The 22,405-nt window shown below is 40.6% G+C and overlaps 2 protein-coding genes across 2 annotated transcripts in view; one reads left to right on the top strand and one right to left on the bottom strand.

The window, feature by feature from the left end:
* Positions 1–22,405, bottom strand: part of fgd1 (FYVE, RhoGEF and PH domain containing 1) — a 267,099-nt gene that overhangs the window by 68,707 nt on the left and 175,987 nt on the right. The gene's annotated exons all lie outside the window — the stretch shown is intronic.
* Positions 6,434–21,656, top strand: irak1 (interleukin-1 receptor-associated kinase 1). Its single transcript, XM_079558952.1, has 14 exons — positions 6,434–6,725; positions 8,011–8,178; positions 11,068–11,297; positions 13,523–13,720; positions 14,155–14,219; positions 15,372–15,483; positions 15,694–15,815; positions 16,635–16,833; positions 16,915–16,986; positions 17,221–17,293; positions 17,388–17,482; positions 18,439–18,982; positions 20,409–20,507; positions 20,832–21,656. Exons 1-14 carry the CDS (start codon positions 6,608–6,610, stop codon positions 20,909–20,911), a joined length of 2,175 nt encoding a protein of 724 aa, XP_079415078.1. The 5' UTR covers positions 6,434–6,607; the 3' UTR covers positions 20,912–21,656.

A 22,405-nucleotide genomic window follows, 5' to 3' on the forward strand; every position in this document is an offset into this window, starting at 1 on the left:
GGGCTTCTTCCTGGCAGAGTTCCTGTCGGTACAGGACTTGTTTCACTCTGGATAATGACAAATTCTTACCAGTTTCAGCATCTTCACCAGGTCTTTTGCTTTTGTTCTTGGGTTGATATTCACATTTCAGACACAGCACGTTCATCTCTGAGACACAGAACCCGCCTTCTTTCTGATCTGTGTGATGACTGGACATTTCCATCTGTGTTTGAACCAGGGAAATTTCACCCAAGGATGAACCAGACTTGTGCTTCCAAGGACATGACATCGTCATCTGGGCTTTCCCAAACTGTTTAAAGGTATAGTAATTTTAGTGTATGTCAACTTCTGACTTTGTAGAAAGTAACAAACAAACTAACAAAAAAACAAACAAACAAACAAACAAACAAACAAACAAACTCTCATTCTTCTGGCATTTAGCAAATAGAAATAACTTTGAAAATTCTAATTGACCTAAAGTTAATTCTGGTTTCATGTCAGACACTGAAAAAAAAAATGCATTTATATACAGTTGTGCCAATACGTTTCCCTCATGGTCAGTGATGTTGTGAAGCCATTAATTGTGGAAAAAAATGTTTTTACACTTTTCGAATCACCATAACAATAGAAAATACCAAAATAACCTTCTGCAGAAATTTAGGATTCCCTCAAAAAGTGGCGTGGCTGTTTCCAGAAGCACAATAAGAATGCACTTAAAGCCACACGGTGTAGAATTTTACCCAATAAATAAAATTGAAATACTAGCATCTATTAAATGACAGATATTTTCATCATTGAAAAATACCTCATGAATGTACAAACAAACATTTATGAGGCTCACCCCTCCAAAGATATGACTGTAAACTTTACCAGAGGTGGGTACGTCTCCAGCTCGTCTCCATGGAGATGTGACTAAAGGCAGTAGAATTTAAGATTTAAACAGGTTAGTTTCTCATCCAAATCCATTTGTTTTTATTAACCACTGCAGAAATAGCAATTCCTGTGTTGAGATGCCCATTAGGGACATGTTTTGATTTGCAGGCAAGAGTATAGTCCAAATGTTATGCAGTGTACCTTTAAGAAAAAATGGGCTACAAGGCCGAGTTGCCAGAAGAAAGCTATTACTACGCAAATTCCACAAAGCATCTTGCACAATTCCTACTTAAACTGGAGGAGAATTTGCTGTGCATGGGTCACACTTGGATGTTCCAACAAGACAATGATCCAGAACACAAGCCCAAGTCAATCTGCCACTGGCTCCAGCAGAATAAAGTGAAAGTCCCATTAGTGGCCATCTAAGTCTCTGACCTCAATACAGTATTATCCTGGTTATGGCCAATTAGGTCCTGATTTAGACCTGGCTGAGTCTCGTGTGATCTAGTCTTGATGGTACTTGGAAAGCCAAATAAGGTTAAGATCCGATTTACAAAACATTTACAAAATCTCACATTTGAGATGTATCTAAAATGATTAAAAAAAATATTATCAGTCAGCTGCCGAGAGTGACCCTCCAAACAGATAACCTGATCGAATACAACCCCAAGGTTTCTGCGGCTTGTTTAATAGAAAATCCCAAATGTTTTTTGATCAGGGGATCAACGTTTCTGTTTTGTTTGTTTTATTTATTTAAATTTGTTTGGAAGCAATGGGTTGCTTCCTCCATTATGACTTCTCAGCTTGTTATCAGTCATAAGTTTATAACATAATTAGCGAAAGGTGAGAGCTGAAATTGAAAGGTTAAACACTGAATGGGAGTTCATGAAATGCAACCTGTCCAGAGCAGTGGGTGACCTATAGGGCTGGGTAGTGTTAAACGATACCAGTATGGTATCGAAAAAGAAATGTAAGTACGGCTATTGGAAAAATGAAAGTATGTATATTTAGATCCAAGTTTTGATGCCTTTTGGGTCCAGGGATAGCATTAAAGGAAGTGTTTCACCTCAAATAAATGATCCACATTAAAATCAATATTGTTTTTATGGAATAAATTAACATTATTGCTCTGTTTTATGATTTTGTGGCCAAATATTTTCGATAGGTATCAGACAAAGTATCGTTCGGGTATCGGTAGCGTAAACCAAGTATTGTTATCGGTAAAATGGCAGAGAGGCCTTTTTAACAAGAAAACATAAGAAGTCCTGTTTTTGAATACGGGACTTCTAGTGGTTTTCTTTCAAAAATGGCTTGTTCTAGCCACTCTGCCATAAGGCCAGTTTGTGCAGTGTTCGACTCATAATTGTTCTGTGTACAGTTTCCCCCACCTGAGCTGTAGCTCTCTGCAGTTCATCCAGGGTCATCATAGGCTTCTTGGTAACAGCTCTGGTCAGTGCTGTCCTTGTTCGGTCAGTAAGTTGAGGAGGACGGCCGGGTCTTGGTAGGTTTGCAGTGATGCCAGACTCTTTTCATTCCTGGATGGTGTATTTAACTGTACTTTAGAGATGTTCAAAGATTTGGAAATCTTTTTATAACCTAACCCAGATTTATACTTCTCAATAACTTGATGCTTCTGCACCCCAATAGTCTCTTACTGAATGTGTGTCTTTCACATTAAATTTCAATTAAATATATTTAATTGAATCGAAATGTTAAAGGGGGGCCCATACTCTGCATACCACTGTAACTGGTGGGCACAGGCAGGCTTTCATATTGTGTATATTTTGAAATAGTTATTTGTTCAAACAGGAAGTTGTGTTGAATTAGTATTTTCACTTCACGTCTTTCAGTTCCCTTTCACCTATTTCACTTTGACTCAAAGGTCTGGAGTTTAACTGTTATTTTTTGTGATGTATCTAATCCGACACGCTCACGTGTTTAACGTCACGTTTCAAAATATAAGGTATGTATGTTTGTCTTTAGTCCATTATTTGTCTTTTGAAGCTGATTTTGAGGAAATGGGAATTCCTCCGGAGTGATGAAACAGAATGAGTCATGGAGTGCTTTGGTCATAAATCGCAGGTTGAATGACATGCTGCTATTTGTTCATGCCTGTGCTGATGGTGTGGCTAATATAAATATATAAACTATACAGCTCATTTATGTCTAAAATAAGCAGTAAGCTGTGTGGTTAAAATGTATTTTAGTTGCTATTGTTGTTGTTGTTGTTGTGTAAAGGCAATATAGTAGAAAGTCATTCTAAGAAATACTTTTTAGTACATTTGCTGTATCAATTGTTCTAAATAATAAAGTATTATAACAGTTCAGAATCAGAACAGATTATTTTATCACTTTGATTTGCTGTGTCAAAACTAACTAACTAATTGACGTCAGTGAACGGTCTGGAGGAAGAAAATGAGCTGTATTAAGCCACTTCTGCTTTTTCTTTACTCAACTTTTCTAGGTGTCATAGAATTTGTCAACCTCTTTGTTGGAAAAACTGTGCATCATTTAAGAAAACCACTCTCCTGTGGATCACAGACAGACATTGTAAAGGTAAAGAAAATGTAAACTGTACGCATGCATATTGACCAGGCTAAAATGTTCTCTCTCAAATACATGAATATTGCATCTGTCTGGTTCTAATGTCATTTCACATTACAAAATGTTGTTTATTATTTTTCAGTACAGACTGACTGACTTTGAAAGCAATATTATTTGATAAAAGATGCTACTACCTTGTATCGAACAATATTGTTTGGAAATATAACACAGATTTCGCTTGGGGGAATGTTCCTTAACTTAGTCTCAAATCATCTTATTGAGGTATAATTATAATATTAAAGAGTATAATTACAGAGACAATCCTAAATTAGGGCCGGGACGTTTTTCGATTCATTCCTATTAATTAATTACATAAGGTTTAGTCCGATTACATATAAAAAACAACACTTTTTCAGATTCCATTTTTACCTCTTAAAGTCAAAAACTATTTTACTGTCAAACTTGTTTATTCACGCAGTTAAGCCGACATAAAGTTATTTAAAAGATCATTCTCCAGAATAAATCAAACTGGTATTGTCTTTGAAATGTTTGAAATGATCACACTGGCCTCACATCTCCACAAAAACAAGGAAAATACAAAGAAGCATCTAAAATGTACCTCTAAAAAATAAATACAACCCCTAAATAGATAATGTGATTGATTGATTAATTAATTGAGTTAATTATTACAAGTCCCACCACTAGTCTAAATACATTGGAGGACAATAGACATATACATATACATATACAACGCCATAAGAACTTGTAAATTCTTTGGTCGATTTGAGATAATTCCTTCTATAGAATCGCAGCATCTGATTGCAGTTGCAGTTGTAGCCTCTTCATCATTGTGAACAGCGTGATATTTGTAATGAATGAAATGCGTCACAGAGGAGTGAACGATAGCAAAGGTGTGAATGTGAAAGTGTCATATGGCAGTCCTTACAGGAATAGGCTATGTCTTGTGGTCTCTTGGACCACAAGACATGGTCTCTTGGAAAAAACATGTCCATAGTGAGCAGGGGCGCAGATAGGTTTTTGAAACTGGGGGGGACAAAGCTGCTCAGGCATGACAACCTATCAAACTTAATTGCCCATCATTGCAAGACAATAATGCGTATTGGTACGGTTTCTAATCACTCACCAAGCATGCCACATGACGTATGAAAAAGCAGTCCTGACGTAGGCTACACTGTCTGATAACCAAGTAAACCAACAGCTCGCGTTTCGCATTTTGACACACGCACAGCCCAGTCAACACAAACACATGAGCGCAATACCGTTTCTCGCCGCATATCAAAGTGAATGGTCAAGGGAGGCGCTGTTTCGCACATTGCAAAATGCTTGCAAGATATTTTTCTTCATAAAAGTGAGGGGGACGGATCCAGGTGAATGAAAATCTGGGTACGTCATGTCCCCCCCGTCCCCCCCGCTATCTGCGCCCATGATAGTGAGTAATATATTATAGCCTATGTACAGGGGCGGACTGGGACTGAAAAACAGCCCTGGACTCTGGCCAGCCTGGCCCAAATTAGCGTAAATGTGACACATCCACAAATACATATGTTAACCTCTTACCCCCCGCCTTAACCGAGAGCATTTTCTCCAGTTCGGCTTTGCCCAAATCTAAAAGCTTCTTGACTGGAGAGCAACACTGTATAACGTCTCATTTGAAAGCTAAAATCTAGAAAAGTGATGGTAACTTTTTGTCACGTTGTCGCGTTGTTGTTTTTGTTGCTTTTTCATTACATTTTTGTGGCTTTTTGCTGTGTTTTTGTCACTTTTTCGTCACTTTTTCGTTGTGTTTTCGTCTCTAGTTTTTCGGGGGGGGGGGGGGGGGGGGGGGTTCATGTTATTGTTGTTTTTTCATCGCTTTTTTCATTGCTTTGTCGTCACGTTTTCGTCACATTTTGTTGTGTTTTTGTTGCTTTTTTGTTGCTTTTCCAGCACATTTTTGTTTTTGGATGCTTTTCTTTTAGCTTTTAGATTTGAGTAAAGCTCGGTTTCGCCCGGGGGTAAGGGTAAGGTAAAGTGAGAGGCCAGACCGGTGGCCCGAGAGCCAGTGGCCCTTCTGTGCTCTTCCAGAATGGACATATGGCCAGTCCGCCCCTGCCTATGTAGTATAGTAGTACATAACATGTAGCTATTAATCGTAGGAATAAAACTGTATTAAATGTGATGATGATGATTAACTGACCTCTCCTACTCCCCGCCTTAACTAAGTGCATTTTCTCCAGTTCAGCTTTAGCCAAATCTAACACCTCATTTGAAAGCTAAGACCATCAAAACTCAAAACCTTTATCTTTTTCCTTGCGTTGTTGCTGCGTTGTAGTCACTTTTTTAACATGTCATTTCATTGCTATTTTGTTGCATTTTTGTTGCTTTTCCATCGCTTTTTGTGACTTTTCTGTTGCTATTTTGTGACGTTTTTGTTGCTTTTTCGTCCCATTTTTATCACTTTTTTTGTCCCATTTTCGTCACTTCATTACGCCACAAACAAATAAATACTACTTTGTATCTGCTTTGATCGAAAAAACACATAAAGTTTTCCCTTTTTTTTTTTACAAGACGAAAAGTGTAGAAAAAGAGAATACTGAAATTGTCATGACACTATACATTTTGCTGTTTAGCTTCTCAATCAGCTAAAAGACATAAAAAACGTATCATCACTGCTCTCTGTCTTGTTGAAAGGTCAAAGGGCATGTCATTTCGGGAACTGGGGCATCAAAATTTCCTCCCAGTTTGCCAGTTTACCAGTGGAACATAGGAGGTGAGGTGGTTTACATGTGCAATTTTCCACTCAACACACAGACCACATCAAGGCAGATTTGGGTCATGTCAAACTGGAAAAAATGTCAAACTGGAAAAATAATATACTCGGTTCAGGTGGGGTTAGGTTAATGTCTTGTTCTTTCTGTTTTGTTTTAACAAAAGGAGATTCAGTTTTCGTTGTTTTCGTTCTCTTCCTTATTTTATAAAGCGTGTCTTTAATTTTGAAAGGGCTCTCCCGGAAGTGCACCAACAGCAGCATAAACTTGCGGGGGGCGGAAGTAAATTTTGACACGAGTGTTTTCAACAGTGGTTTTCCGTTGGGGTTTTCTACGTGAACGGATTTGTTCTGGAGGAGCACTCTGACGGCACGGTGAAGCCGACCACCGGACTGATCTCCTGTTTCCCCGGGTATCCGCTCCGGAGCTGCGCTGACTCTGCCATGGCCTCAGTCGGGCCAGACCTCAGGGCTCTGCCGCTGTACGAGGTGCCGCCCCCGGTCCACTGTGAGTTCTGTCGGGTCATGGACGCGCTGTCAGTCCAGGACTGGACCAAGTTCGGTGAGTCTACAAACTGAGACGAGCTCTGGTAAAAAGCAGATACACCAAACTTTTAGAACTTTCAAAAGTTTGGTGCTTTTAGTTTTGTCTCGCTTATGGGGGTCTTTCAGATTTATTTATGCGTTTAGATGATTATTATTAGGGCATGTTAATTGGTAACGGCTGAATTATTTGGTGACCGTTATGTCTACTCAGAAACTGAGGTAGCAAAATACTCCAACGTGTTACAAAGCACGTATTTGTATTTGTATTTGACTCATTTTCAAAGTGTGGACCCTGAGCCATGTGTGTGGGCTCCCCCAAATTCATGATGATATTAACACATGAGAATGATCTAACTTTAGTTAAGGTCTGTTAGATACTTATTTTTATTTGGAAACATTGTCACATTGGTCAAGATTACAGGATGATCTGATTTTTACAGCTCAGGTGTGCGGTGGCAAACATTGGAAACCCCCCCCTGTATTTGATATTGCAACACAAATTTCACAGGACGCCAATATCAAAGTGTGATATCTAAATCTGTTGGATGGCTGTGCAGTTCAACCTGAAGAGGGACAGGGGGTCACTCTATTTGAACCTCCGGTCTAGACAATAAAATATAGAGCAGGGGTGTCAAACTCAAATACACAGTGGGCCAAAATGTAAAACTTGAACAAAGTCACGGGCCACCATTGAACAAATGAACCTTTTAATATGGACCCAAACAAGATTTGCTTTAACATTGAATATGGAACAAGCAACACTTATTACTATACAATATATAACTTAATAGTCCAGATATGCAAAATCTTAAAAAAAATGTATAATACCGGTGGGCCAGCTCGAGTGGTCATTTGGTATAGCCTTGCGGGCCAAATATAATTACATTGTGGGCCAAATTTGGCCCGCGGGCCAGAGTTTGACACCTATGATATATAGAAAAATAGTACTTCATTATTACGCGAGGCATAGCCAGTTACACCATTACAAGCGCTTTATTTCAGATTTATTACAACACTGACGTGACTTGATATTTGTCTTGATATTTGTGACTAAGATTAACCTAGAATTTGGTGAAATTCTAAAAAAAATACAATTGAAGTTTCTTCTCGTTACCACTAGTTGTTGGTGCGTCAAACCATAACCACTAATCCTAACCACCTAACCTAACCAACACAAGTGTAAACGAAGACAACGACTACACAAGTACACATGTATGGCCTATTACACCATGGAGCAATAATCTTATTCTCTCTTGTAAGTTGTTCTATAAGTTACGTGCTTTATTTTGCCTCTGCTGTAGCGTCAGAGGTTCTCCCGGATACAACCGCCGTGCAGTTGGCGAAGAAGAAGGAGGATCGCACCGATTCGCTGATGTTGCAGTGGCAGAATAGGAATGGATCTGTGGGACAACTTCTGGACTTGCTACAAAGACTGAAGTTACTGAGGCCTAGGGACATTATCAACAACTGTGAGATATACAACACACTACTGCTACTATTACTGCTACTACTTTTGCTTTTTTATTAGGCCCGAGCGTCATCAGGGCTGGCGAAGGGCCTCTTGCTAATACTGCTACTGCTGGGATTGGTTACTGCTACTGCTTCTTTTAATAATACTGTCAGCTTCTACTTCTCCTCTCGTCAATGATCTTCAGTTCTGCTCCTCTCCGTTCCCCTAGCTGCTAAATGACAAGTGAAAGGGGTGGGGACACTCGCTCACTTCCTCTGACTTCTTTTAGTGCCCTGTGACAGTTGTGTAAAAGAATCCAAGTCATGTGCAGGTACAAAAACCTGTCTGTCTAGCCCATGGACAGCTGAAAAACATGATGTACATTTCTGCAAATAATTGTCATAAAATACATTAATATTTTATGTATATGTTAGAAGTAGCCATAAAACTAATACAAGTTAAAACAGTGCAATTTAGGCCATTTGTAGACCTCATTAATAGCCTGGGCTAAAATAAGTATCCAAAAAGAATAGTATCTGGCATGGATTATTGGATGGATTATTAAATTATTATCATATTATTAAATAAGGACTTTTTACTGGGCCTGGAATTGTATCAAAACAGCTCTTCAGATGTGAGACATGTTACCACAGGAGACATTAGGGCTATACTGCAGATATAGCAACAATATGTAGGGGTGCCACAGACTGGGGAAAGTGCGTGTAAGGGCCGGAGTGTATCACGAGTCACGACAACAGCAGCAAATTGAGTGTAACGAAGGTTCAACTTCTGCTTAGATTTAAAATGTGCACACCTTCCCTCGATCCCGATATGCACCACCGATATTTTTGGCCGATTTATAAAAATGAATCCTGTGTATGACGCTTCTAAACTGTAAAATGTGTCAGTGTTGAACTGTGACAGAAGGGCGCGCTTTACTTGAGGCATAGATAGATACAGACGGCATCTCAAAAATTGCCCATATATGGTCATGTTTGAAGCGGTCAGAGGGGGAGAACAAAGAAGAGGAGGGATATTGTACATCCAATTACACAATGGAGATAATTTTTTTCACTCAAACTTGACTGTAAATACTGTTTAAGTGGCGCTAACCTGCAGTTAGCTTTGCCCATTAGCCTGTTAGCTTCTTCTTCGTGATTCCATTAGTGTGTATTTGGGGCTGCCGGGTTGGAGGCAGGGAAAGTTGCAAGTGTGGTTTTCTGGCCAGAGACACCAGGGGGAGATGAAAGACCCCAATCATCCCATTAACACTTGTATTACCCCCAGAGGGACTATGAAAAGGATTTAAGCCGGTAAACAAGTTACTTAGTACTGCTTTAAGTCGGTGCATCCAGGGAGTTTGTTTAAAAGACAAAAATCAGCAGATTCCAAAAACAAAACAGCTTTAAGATTCTATCTCTTATGACTAAAATTATAAGATAAGATAAAGTTTATTGTCTGTCCCCGAAGGGGTCGATATGACGGTGATCAATTGCCGATATTGCAAAATACCCATATCTATAATAGAAAACGCTATTTCAATGGCCGCCGCCTGGGCGCCGCCATGTTTATTTCCCATACCGACTTTGAAGCTAAGCAGGGACGGGCCTGGTTAGAACTGGGATGGGAGACCGTTCCTCCGAAGCTAAGCAGGGAAGGGCCTGGTTAGGACTGGGATGGGAGACCGTTTGGGAACATCAGGAAGCCTGGCGACAGTAGTGAGTTTGTGCGTGGTGCCGGCCCCCACGTTGCGGTCCCGCCGCCCGCGGCCATTGACCACGGGTCCATATGGACCGCGGTGCTGCTGTCCGAGGACAACCCGCCGTCACAACAACGCGAGTGCGCGAGATCTGACTGCCGTCCGTGTGCGCGCATCCATACAGGACGATGTGTGTGTGTGCGCGCGTGTGCGCGCGTTTGTGTGTGCGTCGGTGCGTGTATGTGTGCGCGCGTGCATCGAAACCGGGCGATGTGTGTCATTTGCTTTCACGTATTGTGAGCCCAGAGGTACATTTTATTCTAAAGCAGCTTTGAACGCATTGCCAATTTTATTGTAAGGTTATAAATACTGTCTAACAACGATCATTAGGCTATTTCAGTTCAAAACCTACTTCTTTTTTTTTACATTGTACACTACCGTGATGCACCAAACCACGGGTCCTGCACCGTGAACCGACCCGTTAGAGCTCAACCCCTAATATTTATCCATACTTATTCCGCTGTCTCTTGATTTCTATTCCCTTTTAGCGAACATATTGTCGTTGTAGTTTATAAGAAAGGAGTACGGGTGCATCAAACACTCAAATTGCAGTTTGTTTGAAATTATTTTTAGCATTCATTATTTTAAACATTTGTAGTGGCCATAGTTTTTGGAATGTGTTGGGAACCACTGGTCTACAGCTGAACTGTGTGACGGGTTGGTCATTTCTTTGTAATAACTCATAATCTCAGACTATCAAATGTGCAAACTAGCGAGGCCCGGCCGAAGGCCGGGTCTCAGCTAGTATATATATATATATATATATATATATATATATATATATTAGCCCAATTTACTTACTAAAAAAGGTACTAAATCGGGACCAGATCAGATCTAAGGACATAACCATCACCTTTCCGTAATGTGTGCTGTTTGTCTACTTTCATTCATGCTTTGAGATAAGTCAGCTTTTCATCTCGTCACATTTTGAGTGTAGTGGTAAAATTTCAAACGTGAATGTTGTGGTTTGTGAAGCGTAGACTTTGGGGTGGGGCGTGAAAATGGTGGCTTCCTCTGAACAAAACTTAAAAACCAGAGCAGCTACTGAAGATAAGTGAGGCCCGCTTCCCCTTGACACAAATACCCGGTCCAAGGTCTTTTAAGATGGGCTTTGATAATATTCATTTAAATGTGAATGTTAATTTCCAGGGGCGTCTTCTGTGCCTCCTCGTGTGGCACCTCCTCTCCGGCCAGTGTCTCCATCGAGGTTTAACTCCCCTCACATAGGCCCGCCCACCAATCCATCTGCCGCCCTGCCCACGTGTCCCCTCCAATCAGCGATGACTGAGGGGATGGCCATGCTGTTACCAAAACCCCAACCTCCAGAACTCTGGTCCCCCGTCCAATCAGAGCTGTCGTCACTGGACACTCAGCCACAGGTGAGTGGGACTCCTCCACAAAAATCTTTGGCATAATAGGACCATGACAACAGTATGGCAATGTTACTTTTCTCTCATAGACAAAGGTCCTTGAGCCGTCATCTCTGCTCTGTAGTTTAAGCCTCTCATCATTCACAGCGACGCTCATTAGCTTCTTGGATGAGAGGTGAAATGTCCAAAAGTTAAACTACAGAGCACAGATCAAATGTGGGACCCACATCTTGGGCCGTTACATGTTTTTGTAATCCAGCGAGAAAGCTCATCTAGTCTTAGTCACTATCAGTGCTGGGGGTAATGTATAACAAAAGTAACAAGTTACAAAAATACATTACTTTTTTCAGTAACTGAGGAATATAACATACATATGGTATTATATTGCTCATTACAATTCAAGTAACTCCCATTACAAGAGCTATTAGAGGGCTTGTATTTATGTACGAAACAAAAAAATGCCAAACTCTCCCCAAATAAAATGCAGCACCAACCGATCTTATACACCAAGTTGGTGTATAAGACCTGCAGTTGTGTGTTGCTAACATCATCAAAACAAAACATGAATGAATGGGGATTATAAAGGAAAATAAATTTTTCACTGCACTTTTGCTAGGTGGTATTATTACTATTTTCAGTTTGTATTTTGCTAAAAGTAACTCAAAAGTAACTCAAAGTAGTGTAACTCAGCTCCATGTTTGAAACCGTAACATGTAATAATTACATTTTCAAAGCTGTAACATATAAAATATATTACAATTTTTGGTCCTTATACGCTTGGTGGTTTGCAGCTTGATTAAAATGACTAATACTTACAGCAGAATTCATTTTAAAGGATCTATATCATGCTATTTTAGCCATTCCAAAGTTAAGTATAGGCATTTATATGATATATTGTACCTCTACCATTATGGAGCACTCATTTTTGTGATAAATATAAGTGTTTTCTGGAGATATTTTTCGAACCCGGAAGACACAACGCTTCGATTCAGTTAACTCCGCCCCCTCTCTCCGCACATACTTTACCGTAATATAAATAAACAACAATAAGTGAAGTCACTTCACGATGCAGTTATACGGAGTTGACATCTGCAACACAGCTTCATAAATGGCTAACACACATGCTAATATGCTAACACACAAGCTAACCCGCGTTTGGACTGACTCACCGCTCTGGTCCATCGCTGTTTACATTGTGGGACTCGCGTTGGTTATAAAAGTTAATCCACTTTGATTCTGGCGAAGGTTCACCAAACATCCATCAGTGACAGTCACAGAAAAACAATATTTTGGTGATAGTCGCTGAATCCAGGAGAAAAAAACAGCTGAGTGGCCTCTTCTTGAAAAAGGCTGAATAAACACCTCGTCCTCGTAGCCAAACGCGCTTCTTTTTCTCCGTGACATTATCGTTAGTTAAGAATGAAGAACAGGTGTGTCCGGAGTAGGTAACGAGCTCCATCTTCACAGCTGCAGCACAAACATGACTGATCTGTTCAGACGCTCAGGGGTGTTTGTTTTGGCCACAGCTGACTGGGCACATCCTTTTTTTTTATTTTTTTTTTTACTCTTTGTTTCTCTTTTACGACAGAAATAATGAAAACGCTGTTTTACAAATTAAAATCCGTCCGTAAGCATAGAATTAAGACATTACATTACAGACGTCGAGCACTTCCGTTCCGCTGTTACGACACAACTGAACACTCAGTCGTTCACCAGGAGAGGGAGGAGCAGCTGCTCAGAGAGCAGGATTCAGGAGGATTACTGAGAGCTGCGTGAATGAAGCCACAAACCACTCTGGGGGTGTTTTTGATAAGGAAATAGCATAACAACATGGCTAAAAGCAACAAAAAGTCGATTTTGCATGATATAGGACCTTTAACTTTTGAAATGCGTGTCATGTAAACAAAAAGTGATGAATAGCAGCAACAACCGCCTTACCAATTAATTTTCTGTGCAAAAACCTTTTGCTTGTTCTTTGGTTTGCTCGCGTGCGGTTTTCTTGTGTGTGCAAAATTGCATGAAAAATGACAGAAATCAATCAGTCTCTTTTGCAGTAGCCATTAAAAACAGCCAATTTGATTACGAATGTCACTTCATGAGTCCACAATGGAGAACTTCTGTATGACTGAAAGCTTGAACACAAACATCTCATTGCCTCAAAAACAAAGTGAATTTTCTATCTTCTCATTGAGCTTTGAATTGATCTAAAAACTCCAGACCCTCTGTCTCCACAGCCTCTCTGTGACTTAGAAACTTCAGCAGCATTTCCACTGGAAGTGTGCACATCGGGAGTCATGGCCTGGGCCTACGAAGAGGTCCACGCTGGGACTTGTGGTTTCTGCGCCACTCGTAAGGTTGGCGAGGGGGGATTCGGAGAGGTCTACAGAGCCAGCCTGAGGAACACGGACTGCGCTGTCAAGAAATTCAAAACGGTACAGAGACAAAGATTCAGAGAGCAGGAAGGTGCTGGGTTTAGTCGTTTGTGCGCTTAACAATGAGGCCAGCACAACAGAAACCCTAAAAACAGTTGGTCTGGATGGAAAGTAAAGGCGCCACACTAACCACATAGAGCTGCCGGGTCACTGAAAGGTCAAATATGCACTAAGATAACACTTAATTCCCTTTTTTTACATACAAATTGCATAGTGCACCTTTTGAGGTAATTTTAGTTTCTACTTACACATAATAAGATGGTTTTCATTAAAACACAAAACAATTCCACATGACTATTTGCACTGATAATCATTTGTTAATTATACCTCCTCAAAGTGACTAATTATTGCCGTCCTTTAAATTTAGACATTTTTGCAACAATTAATTCAAATTCTTTATTCTGTTCCGTTTTGTCCCGCTTTTTTTCTTGTAGGACTGTTCTTTGGATTGGAAGCTGCTCAGAGACAGTTTTAAGACGGAAGTGGAGAAACTCTCAAAGTGAGTCACGTATGTTTTTTTTTTTACTGATAACCAGTCTTAACTGAAATATCTTATGGAGATTGTGTCATAGTACAGTTAAAAACAGAAGACGCTAAAACCCTAACTTAACTGTGGCCTTGTCATAAAAGTGAATATGTAAAACAGAAAATGCAATCTCTCAAATTTGTGCACATTTGAGAACGCTTTGACATTCGCCGTGAAGGTTCAGGTCTACAATACTGTCCTCTGCATCTGAGCCCTCCTTTAATCAACCAGTTACATTTCTCCTGAGCTAGGTTCATGTTCAGAAGTTCATTTATACTTCTGATTATTTAGGATTAGGAACTCAGCTTAAATAATACTTCAATGAATAAATCTGAGTTCTTGCATACCCCAGCACACCTAGCTGGTGCATATTTTAGATTGAAGCATCAGACACAGGGAAAACATGGTCCGGGGATTAGGGCCAAAAAAATCAAGCCCGACCCGACCCAAGCCTGGGGGCATAAAGCCCGACCCGAGCAATTAACTTGAATTGATGGCCCAAGCCCAAAACAAACCGGACGTAAATTATTCTTTAATTAATGCCCGCCCCTCTGCACAGTGCATTAATTTCAGCAGTGCGGAGAGAGATACGTGAGGTACGCAGCGTTGCGCACATACCTGGGCAGGCGGAGAAGTGTGCACGTCTCTCCTCTTTCCGTCTCTCTCTCTCCTCCGCCACCTCCTCGTTCATAAACATCGCGCTGCATTTGCATAAGCTACTTTTTACGCACAAACACGAGCCAAACTGCTGATTTATCCAGTGTAAGTTAAATGCTGTCCTGAGAGCAAGACTGAATAGCGATGTTCTCTGTGTAGCGCCGGTATCAAAGGTGCCTGGCCATGCTTTTGCAACGTGACAACAAGCAGCATGTCGTTCGGGTCGGGCTCGGGCTTGAGCCTAAAATCTTACCTCTACTGGGATCGAACCGCTAACAACACCCAGCCACGGTGTTGCCTAAAAAAAAAGGAAAATTAAAAGGGGGAAACCTTTGAGTCATTCATGTGTAATCATGATATCAGTTGTCAGTAAATGCAACTTAATTTCAAGGTGCTACTCAAAAATCCTTTTACATGTTGTTCACAGACGCACAAGTACGATAAAGGGATTTGTACGTTTGTTTTCAGATTCCGACACCCGAATATCGTTGACCTTTTGGGCTACTGTGTTGTTGATGAGACATACTGTCTCATCTACAGCTTCATGGAAAACAGATCTTTGGACGATCAACTAGGCCCGGTAAGCTACTGTATCTTAGATTAGTTTGTGTTTGTTGTTAGGGTTACAGTGAGTTTCTGACTAAGCTCTGAATATCCCGGAAAACGCTCTGTGTAGTAGTATCAGACGTCTGTGTATTCTAATCAATGTAAATCAGTGTTTCTCACACAGTGATAAATGGAGCAATGGATTGAATACATTTAACTCTTGGATTATTTGTTTCTCATATAGAATGGTTTTGGCCTCTCTTGGCCTCAAAGAGTGTCCATTGTGAAAGGAGCAGCCAAAGCCCTGCAATTCCTCCACTGTCCTCCAGAGGGACAGACAACGCTCGTGCACGGAGATGTCAAGAGGTTAGCATGCATGACTAAAGTCAGTGAGGCTTGCAGCTGGTGAGGCACATGTTACAGACTCGAATATAAAGTCAACAAAACTGCAGGAAGATGCAACTTACAGTCTGTGGTACCTGTGTAAATGTTCCTTACATTGACATAATAACATTTCAGACTGTACCTGGGTCTGAGTGCTCCGAACATATAATTAACTTGTGACATAAAATGTTTTAAAGACAATTTTTGCAAATATTTCAATTGTCAGTGTTTGCCTGACCCGGTGAATAAATGTATAGTAAGGTGTACAGTTCTACCCTCCCCAGTCCCGGCAGGTAACGGACTGTAAAAGCAGTGAGAGCTGCTTTTAATCTTACGGCAAAGCAGTGATAAAACAATAAAGCCCGACTAACAGGACCTGATTGTTGACAGGTGCTGGGATTGCGGAAGTCAAAGAGAGTCCCTTTATGTTTCTCAAGCTTAATAAACTTGTTATGACGCATGAAAGTAATATTTGATTTGAACCATGTTTACCCTGTATCTAGAAACATAAGTCAGGCATGTTTATTAATTATTATCTTATTATCTGTGTACTTTATTGTCCCTGTTGGGAAATTTGTCCTCTGCATTGACTCAGCCTTCCATGTGAGGCAACCCCCACAATGAGAAACATGCTTATTAACTCATTGTTGTGAAGAACTGAGATGTCAGAGCTATGTTGACGAATAGTTTTAAACTTTACTCACACCCTCATTCATTGCTATACAATACAAAAATACAAAAGAAATGGGACAAAACAACTTCTTTGTGTTGTGATTGATAACTTCCAAAATTCTTTTCTAGCTCTAACATCCTGCTCGACCGTCACATGGAGGCGAAGTTGGCAGATTTCGGTTTGGCTCGGTTCATGCCTGGTCGCACGCCTGGTCGCACCACGGTTCAGACCACGCAGGTGGTGAGGGGAACGCCGGCCTATCTGCCTGAAGACTACATACGGGGCAGCAAACTGAACACAGCAGTCGACGTGTACAGCTTTGGAGTGGTGAGGACGAGCAAGGCCTCATGGGAGATGTAGTGTATGTGGCTGGAGGTGGGGATTTCAATGCGTTTGTTGTGTCTCTAGGTTTTGCTGGAGGTTTTAACGGGACGAAGAGCTCTGGAGAAGGACAAGAAAACAGGACGAGACATTTACCTGGTGAAGATTCACAGCATTGACATTTTAGACATCGGGAACACATTCATGTTTGGTATCATTTAAAAAAGTTCAAAATAAGTACCAGATGAAGTGTGTTACTTCTATCAGTTCAGTGGCTAATGATATGAAACTTTTCAACTTCTGAATCTCACTTCTAAATGACAATCCTCTTCATAGCACCACAACTGTGACTGAGTTTGTGAATTAATATGAATTGTTCTGTTTTGTTTGTAGAAGGATTTGGTGAAAGACGTTGAGGATAGTGAAGCAGAATGGAGAAAACAACTCGACAAGCGGCTCCTGTCAGGTTAGTGTTATGTGTCTGTAGTTGATGAAATTGATTTTATTTGTGTGTGCACTATTTTTATGTAATTGTGTGGAAATATTTGATCCGTTTGTAGGTGGGGCTGCTGAGCCATCTGGCTTCACGCTGGTTGTGTCTTTGGCTCGAAGTTGTTGTTCGGACAAATGGAAGAAGAGGCCGTCCATGACAGAGGTCTGACGATGTTTATGTTGCTTTGCACGAGAGATGGTAGATTAAAAGATGGTGTCACGCTTTAGAGCAGGGGTCTCCAAGTAAATTTCCCTGGGGGGCAAACTATATCGGGAGTGTATTGTCGAGGTCCATGAACAAAAGCTCCAGTAAAATATGTTTTGATTGGGGAAATGCTAAATGCTATTGAGGAAACATTTTTTCAATAAATGAATAATAATGAGCCTGACAGAACTGTAACCTCATAAAAACGGCTTACACTTTTATTGCACTTACAAGCCTGTGTCACAAGTTTCTGCTACACTGCAGTCATTATTCATTTACTCCATACTCTGTTGTGGTAAGCTACTATTGTAGCCACTGCCGCCATGGGGCAGACTGACCATTTGTTTATATCCTGATCTCTTATGTCAGTGCCCTCTGCTGGACACGTGTGGAATTCTTTCTCTTCTTTTTAAATTAAGCTTCCCTCTAGTGGCTGGAGTGACCATTTTGGTTATTTCTTTAAAAAATCACCGCACAGTAATGGCCTGGTGACTTACTCTTTTTAATTTGTGTTCTACAAGGGCCGGATTGAATTATCTTTCGGGCCACTTCCGCCTGTTGGAAACCCCTGGTTTAGAGCAATGTGCATGTGCAGGGTTGTGTAAAGTAAACTAGAACGACAGAAACAATAACAAAAAGAAAAGCGGAAAAAGGATGGCGTGCGCAAGACCCGGCTGAAGTTGGGTCTTCATGGAGACGCGAGTGGTAGCTTTCTCAGTTCACCTACTCAGGCTAGTAATAGGCAAAGGAGCACACTTGTGACCAGGGAGGCACTCGTGAAAGAGACCTCAGTAGACATTGAACCACTTCGAAACAGTAGCCATTGACGCCCTGCTCACCCATCACTAACAGGATGGCAGAAATTCGGCATACACATCTGGTCTTACTATATTCTTTTCTCTGTTTTCTCACAGGTGTACAAGACCCTCCATAAGCTTCACGTCTCGTTGAATCCCTCGAGCTCCTCTCCCTCGTCTCTCCCCTCCAACCTCCGCTCCTCTGCCACTACACCCTTCCATCCAAGGCCACCCCGTTCACTAGACTCCTGCTTCTCCGCCATGTCCCTGAACACCGAGGGCCCGTCGGAACACACTTACTACCCCAAACCGAGCTCCTTGTCCCCCCCGCAGACGCTCCACTCCTCCACAGTGTGCCCCACGCACCCCCCTCACGCCTCCTCTTCGCCGCCCCCGTTATGCTCATCGTTCGACGGGCCCTGTGAGACCGACGAGAGCCGAGGATATTCACAGTACGACATCAGGTCCAATGGTTTTGGCCCAGAACAGTCCAATTGTGAACCGCTGAGCCGACCGACCCAAGCAACCCAGCCCTCGGTGCCCACAGAAGACCAGTTTAACTTTCCCCCAAACTCTGATGGCATTGATGCAAACATGAACCAGGCATCAGGACTCCCAAAATGCAGTTCTCCGGCTGAGTCACTGCTGTCACACTCACCAGGTAAGAACAAGCGCGTATAAAGCAACACTTTATGGTCCCGGTGTACAGAAAGTTTCAATAATTTAGTTGCCATTGGCTGATGCTTGAAATTTAAACATACTTTTGGTTTAGTGCTCCAAGCGCTTTGAGATACGCAAGTCTATTTTTGACAGTTTTAGTATCATTCTGTAGCATTACACTGCAAAAAGTGCCCTACTAAAAACAAGGAAAAAATCTTAAAATAAGACATTTTGTCTTGTTTGCAAAATGTCCTCAGAAAATTGAAAAGCAAAATGTTCATAATACTAATATTTGAGGAAAATATTGCCCGCGCCCGGAGACCCATCTCCATGATGTGGAGCCAGGCTGATGGTCAGAATCACCTGGCTATGACCTATTGTACATGTTTTTAGTGGTAGGGGAACCGTACGCAGACACGGGGAGAACATGTTCCACACAGAAAGGCCCTGTCCTGGTGGGAATCGAACCCAGGACCTTCGAGCTGTGAAGCGGAGGCTCTAACCGCTGTGCCACTGAGCCGCCCACTTTAAAGAATGTATTATCTATCTGTGAGAATCAGTTCTTAAATTAAGAGTTGCTGTGATCTTATTTTTTCTTAAATAAGAAAAATATTCTTTGTCTAAAGCTGAAGAAGATTCAATTCAAAGTTTTTCTTTCTTGTTACAAGAAAAATTAGCATGTTTTTAGCAAATATATCTGAACAAGAAATGGCTAGATTTTATTTCCTAAAATAAGATTTTTTTTACTCAAGAAAACTTTGCTCGGCAAAACATTATTACTTTTTATGGAACAAATAAGAACTTATTTCTTAAAGTAAGAAATGTTTTACTTGCTTAGAATCCACTTTTTGCAGTGTAGGTTGTACAAACAAATACTGCCCATAAATGTATCATATTATAGACCATTGGCGGATCTAGATTTTATACCTCAGTATTAGCACAAAACCTAAAACTTTTTTATGGTCAGTTTTATTTTTCCTCCACATTAGTATAAAATGACCTTTAACCTCTTAAGCCCCACCTGAACCGAGCACATTTTCTCGTTTGGCTTTACCCAAATCTAAAAGCTTCTTGATAATGGCATCAAATTAGCCACACAAAACGAGACAAAAACGAGGATTAAAGCGCGACAACAAAAACATAAAAAATGCAACAAATAAAACACAAAGAGCAACAAAAAAGTGAGAAGAAAAGCAAAGTGACAACACGATAAAAAGGCAAGGAAAAAGATCTGTTCAGATCAGTTTTGTTGGTCTTATAGGGCCTATAGCCCTCCAGCCAATAAACTTTAAGATTTGGGTAATGTCGGCCCAACTGAAGAAAATGCACTTGGTTCAGGCTGGGGTTCAGAGGTTAAAACAACCAAAACATGCAGTATGTTAGGCCACTATTATACTCCTCAATTAACTTGTCTCTCTGTGTCTCAGTTGTGTTAAACCCCAGCAAACAGCGCTTGTTGGAGAAGCTCGCTCACTACGACCAGGGCCTTATCCGGACTCCTGAACTGCTCTCCACAGAGGATCACTGTAATTACTGTAATTGTTTATATACTATGTGGAATAATATATAGAATATAACAATACAATACAATAATGCTGCACACATAAGTCACACATAAAAACAACAGATTGAAAACGAGAAAATAATTCAATAAATATGATAATAAATAATCCTATATAATGAGTAGCTACAACATGATTATTTACAAATCTTACTGTACTTTACTGTAAATACGTAAAAGTCCAGTGTCCTGTTAGTGAGGCACAAGAATTTGAAGTTGTTTTTTTCTTTTTTTTGTGTATCTTCCTCTGTGAACCAACTTCATTTGAATCTGATGTTCTGATTTGTAGATTTGGTGAGGAGTCCAGCTGAGTCCAGGCTGCCAGAGGAGAGTGATGAACTGGAATACCTTCAGTCTAAAACGCAGTAATATCACTGTCACCAGCTTTTACTAAAACTCTTCACCTGGAACTGCCTTAAGTCCAACTTGAACCATATCTGGACCACATACTCATAGTACATATCCTTTTTAAGTAACTGGCGGCAAAACACTATTAAAGCTGGGACATGGAACAAGGAATAAAGCTTTATTAAAGAGAAACAAGAACAGAGCAGAGACACTACCCTTTGCTCACGGCTGCCATCATCTGCTAGTTTGAAATGGACCAATGCAAGACCAAAGACGCTTTATTGGAGATAAAATCCATGTAACGTTTATTTAGTTGTCTTTTCCTTGGGAACACGATACAGTTCATATTATTTAAAGATGTAGCTAGTATAGAATGAAAAGAGTAAATCCTGGTGTGTGGTGCTGAGAAATTCGGCTTTAGTTGTAGATACAATAAATGGGACAAAGCTTTCGGTTTACAGTCAAAGTTCTCATTTTAGCAATCTTCCATTGAATGGCATGAGTATTAATAGACAAAAAGCTGCCCTCTCTCTCCAGACATTTCCACTACAGTTGAATTATGAGACACAATCATCATTTACTTACGGGGGAAGCCGAAGTATTATATCATTATTATTTGTTATGACACTCAGTACGAAACATTAAGGGGTGTGTTAAGAATGAAAATGCCCGTGCTAACCCTCAGTAACTGTATTATTACGTGTTATATGAGAAAGAAGGTCAAATTCATTTAAAACAAGCCAAACTATGTGTACTAGCAATGACTTGGTTGTATTTTGTTTTTAAATGTGTATGTGTATGTCTCCACTTTTAAAACTGTGCAAAATGTCTTTTTGTGAATTATGACTGTATCCTCTCACACTGTCCCTTATGTTTAATCTGCAGACACATTTTACCAACATTTATTTATTTATTTAAGCTCTATTACTTTAACAAAAATATTTAACATACATTTACTTTGCATGCTAGCAGCTTTGGAATCATACTGTGACTTTATTTTTTAAACTAGGGTAGTCACACCTGAGGGGTCCCTTACTCCTTTTTATTTTATACATGTTTTAATTGTACCAGAGCACCTGTCCTGGAGGAAACCTACAGACACATTAACTGCAGCCACCTGATGGGCCTTGTTGTGTTCCTACATAACCACAGCTATAACATATGATCAAAGTAAGTTATGTGGACTGTGTCAAGGCCCGAGTGTGACTCTATAACCAGCAATAAGGAGTTAACCGAACTTTTAAATGTTTAAAGGTATGGCATGCACATCGCTTGTTTTAAAACGAAGCATCAACAATTTATGAAAGCTGGTTTGCCTTAACCCGCCATGTAGACTGCCAAGCCATGGCCCCTCCCTTTTTTTTTTTTTTGCAATTATTACAACACACACTCGCCTTCTGGCATGTCAAAAGATGGATTTCTATCTGGTTTTGCATTTGTCTTGAATTGATGACGCAAAAGCACATCCCCAAGTTTCTCAGTGGGTCATGGTCTGGATTATGTGGTGGCCGCTCC

The sequence above is a fragment of the Gobius niger genome (assembly GCF_951799975.1).
Source record: "Gobius niger genome assembly, chromosome: 6".
Lineage (NCBI taxonomy): Eukaryota > Metazoa > Chordata > Actinopteri > Gobiiformes > Gobiidae > Gobius > Gobius niger.

Excerpts from the sequence above, each read along its gene's own strand:
- irak1 (XM_079558952.1), top strand. The coding sequence starts at position 6,608 with ATGGCCTCAGTCGGGCCAGACCTCAGGGCTCTGCCGCTGTACGAGGTG. Across the intron at positions 11,298-13,522 it reads CACTGGACACTCAGCCACAG|CCTCTCTGTGACTTAGAAAC; the intron begins GTGAGTGGGACT and ends CTGTCTCCACAG. Across the intron at positions 13,721-14,154 it reads CTGTCAAGAAATTCAAAACG|GACTGTTCTTTGGATTGGAA; the intron begins GTACAGAGACAA and ends TTTTTCTTGTAG.